Source organism: Uranotaenia lowii, chromosome 3, assembly GCF_029784155.1.
Source record: "Uranotaenia lowii strain MFRU-FL chromosome 3, ASM2978415v1, whole genome shotgun sequence".
NCBI classification, from domain to species: domain Eukaryota; kingdom Metazoa; phylum Arthropoda; class Insecta; order Diptera; family Culicidae; genus Uranotaenia; species Uranotaenia lowii.
This window is the reverse complement of record NC_073693.1, coordinates 18,786,032-18,794,384: the sequence shown is the minus strand read 5'-3', so window position 1 is coordinate 18,794,384 and position 8,353 is coordinate 18,786,032. Positions and strand designations below refer to the sequence as shown.

General features: G+C 29.7%; 1 protein-coding gene across 1 annotated transcript; it reads left to right on the top strand.

Annotated features, from left to right (window-relative positions):
- Positions 1–333: 333 nt before the first annotated feature.
- Positions 334–2,046, top strand: LOC129752014 (clavesin-1-like; the record flags this gene model as incomplete). The annotated part of the gene is made up of 1 exon (XM_055747804.1): positions 334–2,046. A coding segment is annotated over one exon (1,005 nt), but the record flags the coding sequence as incomplete, so codon positions are not given.
- Positions 2,047–8,353: the final 6,307 nt, after the last annotated feature.

The following is an 8,353-nucleotide window of genomic DNA, read 5'->3' as shown; positions in this document are numbered from 1 at the left end:
CACTGTTTCTTTTAGTCAATAACCTAGGATTTCTTAAAGTGTTCTTTTTGAATAATTCTTCATGTTTATAAATGTAGCTAAACTTGTTTATCTCATCATGGGAAGGTAATGATATGAGATGATCATATCTCAGCATTGTGCAACACTGTATTTAATTATCGAAGTAAATTCTCGCAAAAAAACCATAACTATTTTTCTTGCCATCAGCTGTGATGACTATGCATCGCCAAACCTGCAATAATCTTGAAGGTCCTATTTTTAAAAGAAAATTTTTAGTGTTCTCTCTAGAGCCACCTTTGAATCTATCTAACAACCTACCACAAAAAAATCATCTCTAACGATTTCTCCTCTCCTTCCTTTTCAGTGGCAGCCGCACTCAACCTCAGCAAAGCGCCCGAAACGTACGACAGCTACTCGTTCAACTTGGCGGACAAATACAAACTGGTGGCCCAGGATGAGCTGCGGGAGGAGGACGACATCCGGGAAAATGCCCTGAAGCAGTTCCGCGAGTGGATCGCCAAACACCCACTGATCAAATCCTGCCGTACGGATGCTCCATTTTTGCTGCGTTTCTTGCGAACGAAGAAGTTCAGCATCCCAGCTGCAACGGAAATGTTGGAAAAGTACCTTTCGATAAGACAAATTTACCCGAATTGGTTCCACAAGTTGGACATTAACGATCCGGATTTGGAAGCGATCATCGACAGTGGCTATCTGTTTGCGTTGCCGGAACGTGATGAGCGTGGTAGGAAGATTGTGTTCTCCAGTGCCGGAAAATTTGACACCAGCCGATTCACAGCTGCCCAACTGATTCGAGTCCACTCTTTGGTCGTGGAATCGTTGCTGGACGAAGAAGAATCTCAAATTGCCGGATATGTCCACATCATTGACGATTCGGATCTCTCGATGGCCTTCCTGGGGATTTGGTCTTTCGCCGATATCAAAAGCTTAGCTCACTGCGTCCAGAACTCCCTGCCGATGCGTCAGAAGGAAAACCATTTCGTGAATCTTCCCCCATTCGCAAACAAGCTTTCGGAGTTCATCCTTTCGGTACTTTCCGATAAGCTGAAGGATCGTGTCTTCGTCCACAAGACCATGGATGATCTGAAAACTAAGGTCAATCCCAAGTATTTGCCCAAAGAGTATGGTGGCAGTGTTTCGATGGCCGATTGCATTGCCCAGTTCAAAGCCTTCGTCAAGGCCAAGCGGGATCAGCTGGTCGCCCTAGACGATATGCAGATCGAAATCACCAAAAGCTCGGCCTTCTGGCAGGACACAACCGATGCTGATATCGCAGCCGGTGTTATCGGTAGCTTCCGGAAGCTCGAGGTCGACTAAAAAACCACACTCGTGCTTCTAGAACCCCCATTTCAGTGATTCTCATCTTCATCCAGTCTCATTCTCAAAAATATCTAACCCAACTCCTTCCGGATAAAATAAAAAAAAAACATTCCTATAAGTTACTTGTTTGAAGATTTTAATCTTAGTAGTTAGTTCAAAGCTATATAGTACTTTGCAGAGCAAATTGGTAACTTTTTATGTTTAATCTTAGAACACTTTTACTGTTAATCCCTCTATATAACGTTACATGTTAAAAACGAAAGCAGGAAACCGAAGATTTCAGCATCCTCTTTCGCCAAACTGGTGGAATAAAGTTACCAAAACTCAATTATTATCACGTATGATATTAGAAAAAAAAACGTTCCCATTTCATTTACCCATGAAAAGAAACCGTCGTCGTTTATCCTTGCTACCCTATAATTCTAATTATAAAAATGCAAAAAATCAACCTGGTGCTCCTCGGGATAAAACTATTAAAAATAGTCGAGAAGCTGTGATTGTTGTTTGCAAGGAATCTCCAAACAAACCCCTGTGTCTTTGTTTATTCCTAATTGAAATTCTTAACTGTTCTATTTATTCTTACAAATGTATTGCGTTGAAAAAATGCAAGACAAAAAATGTATGCTACAAATATAGTAAAAGGTTTCGAAAAATTGTTGTCCAGAGTCTATCAAGTTTTAGTTGAAAGTTGATAATAAAAAAAACGAGCGGATAGCAAAAAAAATTACCGAGAGATTTATTCCAAAAATGATGACAAATTCCCATACCATACTTTTAATTTAAATTTTAAACGTTATTCTTAAAACTACTTTGAAGAATTGACGTACCTTAAGGGTTTTGATCCATTCGACAAGCTACCACTCTAAAGCGAAACGTGTTTTTGCAAATTTATTTGCGGAGTTTTGTTGTTGAATGCCAATCTTCAAATTTTCAAATTTGATCATTAGCATTCCACAAATTCTAGAATTGAATTCATATTATATTAAATTATTTACCTTTGATAACCTACACTCGTAGATTCAGTCCAATGATACGTAATAATACATTTCGGAAATCAGTAACTCAAAAATGTAATTTTGTATTTCAATGCTTGAAATTTTTCTAATTCACCACTGCTAGATTTTTTTTTCGGAACAATTGAGGAAATCGAGCAGTGGTGAATATGGAACAAAACATATCAAAATACAAGTCTACATGCAGGCGCAATCTCGAGCACTTTTATTGGATGCTTCAAAATGCGCTTTACTGTACGTTGAAGCTGTTCGATATGTCGAAAAATTAGTAAGTAAAAAATAAACCCACTAGAAAAAAAAAATGTGATACGAAAATCGTAGATTATACTCGATGTATGTTATTAAGATATTTTTGTATGAAATAAAATTGATTTTACTTAGACTTATTTAGTAAACAAGCCTAAATATTTCAAAAAGAAGAATCCAAAAACTTATAATTTTAAACAGAATTCAGAAAATTTGTTGCTACCAGCAAAGTAACTATAAACTTTAAAATAAAACTAAAATAAAGCAAATAGAGTAAAAAAATGAAAACTTCCTAAGAAATTCAAAAAAAATGATTTAAAGAACACTTTATAACAAACTAGCTGACCCGGCAAACTTCGTTAAGCCTTTGAATTTCGCAAAAATAATGAACATGTAAATAAGCAGAAAAAAGGTAAATAATTATTTACGCTCATGAAACTGGATTGTTACCTTCAAACGGAGTGAATCGACACAGTGTTTTGACTATTTTCGTAATACTTCTGTCATATTATGGTAGTGCCTACCCTCCAGGGGCTAAAATTTTCGAAGAAGATTGACTTCCAACAAAACTGGAAAGCGAATATCTTCTGGAATAAAGTTAAAAATCTATTTCCTTCCGTTTTCATTTTTTTTTACATTTACAGAGGATCCTTGACACCGATATGTTCAATTTCTATTAACCCCAAGATAAGTGCCAAAAAGTGTTTTGATGAAATGTGTCGTCATTTTAAGCAGTTTTGATCAACTGTCTTTCCTTTTTCGCCAAAACCATGTTTGAAATTTATTTATCGTATAGGTACCAAATTTGTAGAAATGGCACAACACTTTTCATGGTATGAGATTTCGCGATTTTTTTTCAAGCTGCAAATATATAAATATCAACAAATTTTCATATACCATTCTGTTTTTCGTTATCTATCATGCATTTGATATGTTCTCTGTATTAGATAATCTCCTCTTAATTTTTAAAATCATCTTTTTCATATATCGACTTTAACTTTATCATATTTAGCGAGAAATGGATGCTTAAGCACTGAACACAGAAAATTAGAACATTCAATATATGTGTATGTACATGGAATTTTTATTCACAGCAATTTCAAATCAAACGGTTATGAAATCTTTTTGAGATCTTGAATTCAAAATCAGAAATGAAATTCAAAAAAAGTCTTTGCAAATCTAATTCAGTTTTCATTATCTCTGTTTTGGATCTTGAATCATATTTTCGTCGAGACTAAAATTTTTATTTTCCAAGCTTCTTGTATTTGAAGATGATATTGAACCAATTATCTGTTCTTGATTTCTGATACTGAGTGTAGGATCAAATTATGGATTTTATTTTTACAAAGTCAACCCTATGTATATCCTTAATTTTGTTTTGTTTTTTAGCACCTTAGTATGAAAGGAAGAAGTGGATAGTATCTAACATTTCCTTGGTTTTCTGATGAAATTCACATAGAATTACAAAGTTAATATCATTCTATTCTCGAACTAACTCATTACATTCTTGACGTTTACAAAAACCAAGTAAATCAATTTATGGTTGTCTTATTCTATTAATAAAAATTAAACGTTCTCTTGGTGTTATACCATAAACATGAACAGGAGATTCTGTAATGCAATATTTCACTGTTATCTGTTCAGTTGTTTTGGATATGTCATAACTTCCACACATACGTAGAATATTATTTTTCTTAAATAATATGACAGTCTTTCATTTAACCGGAAAATAAACAAAACAAAATAACGGAGTAAATAAAAGAGATTAGAATTTTTCCCGCGCGTATCCTGGTCAGGAAAATTTATTCTATCTAAAAACCTAACTATATCCGGACATTTGATTTCAAAATTGTCAATCCAAAATCCGGGCAATACCAAGCAAATTTGGGCTAAATTCAGAAACTACTCAAAACAAAAAAAAATTAAAACGAAAAGCACTTTAATAATTTTTTTTCTTCGAAACACATCAGAAATTCTGAATCGTATTTTAAGCATCCAGAAACCGTGCATGATTATTATGTTAAAAGTTGCTCAATAAAATTTCGTTTTGATACGCAAAATTAAAAAAAATTAACTTAATAAGATTTTTTTTTTATTTGGCAAATGAAATGACTAAATCCGGAAAATTTGGGGTTTTTTTTTATTAAAATCCGGACAACCGGGCTGGACGACTTGACCGGGCCCTTAAAATTTTGTTTTATCAATTACCCGATCAAGTCCGGGTAAAACCGGGCAATCCGGCTAGCTTTGGGTAAATTAGCTTAAAAAATGTTAAAGTTGCCTTGATGCTGAAGCAAAAATGACAATTTTCGAAAATAGGTATACTCCATGGCGGCTTATTGCGTTCTTTTTTTTCACTCCATACGGAAGGTGAACAATTACATCCAAGTTTCCATTTTACTGGTGCCACGTGAAAAGTACACTTGCAACGAAAATGGGCGCCAAAACTTCCTATAGAGAGATGGATGAACATTAGTAAGCCTTGATTGCTTTTGGCGCCTTCTTACTCTGGGTGATTCGAATGAAAAAAAAAATGGAAATTGGGTGCCATGACTTTTATTTGATGTGAATAAAAACTAAACATTAATTTTCAAATTCCACAAAAACATTTTAGAAATTTTCTCTCCGTTGTGTTATTCTTCGCGTGAAGACGAACACAACAAAAAAAATCGCATGCAAATCGGATGATCCAGTGAAGAGTTTTGCGTGTTCGCACATTTCTGTATGGTCTGTCTCTCTCCTTGTTTTATTATAACAAATTTGGTAAAATATCTAAACTAAAAATAAAATCAACACTGATAGACTGAAAATCGTAACTAAGGAATATGTCAAAATGAAAATTACTCAAAAATTCAAATTCTTTTCTCAATGACAAAAATTTAACAATAAAAAATTAAAATGCAAAAATGAAAAAAATTCAAAAATTTAAAAAAAACTTAAATGCAAAAATAACAAAAATGAAAAATGACAAAAATGACGAAAATGACAAAAATGACAAAAATGACAAAAATGACAAAAATGACAAAAATGACAAAAATGACAAAAATGACAAAAATGACAAAAATGACAAAAATGACAAAAATGACAAAAATGACAAAAATGACAAAAATGACAAAAATGACAAAAATGACAAAAATGACAAAAATGACAAAAATGACAAAAATGACAAAAATGACAAAAATGACAAAAATGACAAAAATGACAAAAATGACAAAAATGACAAAAATGACAAAAATGACAAAAATGACAAAAATGACAAAAATGACAAAAATGACAAAAATGACAAAAATGACAAAAATGACAAAAATGACAAAAATGACAAAAATGACAAAAATGACAAAAATGACAAAAATGACAAAAATGACAAAAATGACAAAAATGACAAAAATGACAAAAATGACAAAAATGACAAAAATGACAAAAATGACAAAAATGACAAAAATGACAAAAATGACAAAAATGACAAAAATGACAAAAATGACAAAAATGACAAAAATGACAAAAATGACAAAAATGACAAAAATGACAAAAATGACAAAAATGACAAAAATGACAAAAATGACAAAAATGACAAAAATGACAAAAATGACAAAAATGACAAAAATGACAAAAATGACAAAAATGACAAAAATGACAAAAATGACAAAAATGACAAAAATGACAAAAATGACAAAAATGACAAAAATGACAAAAATGACAAAAATGACAAAAATGACCAAAATGACAAAAATGACAAAAATGACAAAAATGACAAAAATGACAAAAATGACAAAAATGACAAAAATGACAAAAATGACAAAAATGACAGAAATGACAAAAATGATAAAATTGACAAAAATGACAAAAATGATAAAAATGACAAAAATGACAAAAATGACAAAAATGACAAAAATGACAAAAATGACAAAAATGACAAAAATGACAAAAATGACAAAAATGACAAAAATGACAAAAATGACAAAAATGACAAAAATGACAAAAATGACAAAAATGACAAAAATGACAAAAATGACAAAAATGACAAAAATGACAAAAATGACAAAAATGACAAAAATGACAAAAATGACAAAAATGACAAAAATGACAAAAATGACAAAAAATGACAAAAATGACAAAAATGACAAAAATGACAAAAATGACAAAAATGACAAAAATGACAAAAATGACAAAAATGACAAAAATGACAAAAATGACAAAAATGACAAAAATGACAAAAATGATAAAAATGACAAAAATGACAAAAATGACAAAAATGACAAAAATGACAAAAATGACAAAAATGACAAAAATGACAAAAATGACAAAAATGACAAAAATGACAAAAATGACAAAAATGACAAAAATGACAAAAATGACAAAAATGACAAAAATGATAAAAATGACAAAAATGACAAAAATGACAAAAATGACAAAAATGACAAAAATGACAAAAATGACAAAAATGACAAAAATGACAAAAATGACAAAAATGACAAAAATGACAAAAATGACAAAAATGACAAAAATGACAAAAATGACAAAAATGACAAAAATGATAAAAATGACAAAAATGACAAAAATGACAAAAATGACAAAAATGACAAAAATGACAAAAATGACAAAAATGACAAAAATGACAAAAATGACAAAAATGACAAAAATGACAAAAATGACAAAAATGACAAAAATGACAAAAATGACAAAAATGACAAAAATGACAAAAATGACAAAAATGACAAAAATGACAAAAATGACAAAAATGACAAAAATGACAAAAATGACAAAAATGACAAAAATGACAAAAATGACAAAAATGACAAAAATGACAAAAATGACAAAAATGACAAAAATGACAAAAATGACAAAAATGACAAAAATGACAAAAATGACAAAAATGACAAAAATGACAAAAATGACAAAAATGACAAAAATGACAAAAATGACAAAAATGACAAAAATGACAAAAATGACAAAAATGACAAAAATGACAAAAATGACAAAAATGACAAAAATGACAAAAATGACAAAAATGACAAAAATGACAAAAATGACAAAAATGACAAAAATGACAAAAATGACAAAAACGACAAAAATGACAAAAATGACAAAAATGACAAAAATTACAAAAATTACAAAATATACAAAAATTACAATATATACAAAAATTACAAAAATTACAAAAAATACAAAAATGACAAAAATTACAAAAATTACAAAAAATTAAAAAAAAATACAAAAATAACAAAAATGACAAAAATGACAAAAATGACAAAAATTACAAAAATTACAAAAATTACAAAGATTACAAAAATTAAAAAGATTACAAAAATTACAAAAATTACAAAAATTACAAAAATTACAAAAAATACAAAAATTACAAAAATTACAAAAATTACAAAAATTACAAAAATTACAAAAATTACAAAAATTACAAAAATTACAAAAATTACAAAAATTACAAAAATTACAAAATTTACAAAAATTACAACAATTACAGAAATTACAAAAATTACAAAAGTTACAAAAATGACAAAATGAACCCGAAAATTACATAAAAATTCCACAAAAGGGACATCAAAAATTTCAACGAACGGAACCAATCTGAGACAAAAATACCTAAAAATAAGACGAAAAAGGGCACAAAAGTTTGGAAAAAATCCATATAAATATTTACTCAGACAATGTACAAAAGTTTTATAACTTTGCCATAGAAGCTTCACAAAATTGCTTGTTTTAATCTTCGATAATTTTTTTTTTCTATATGATGCGAATGA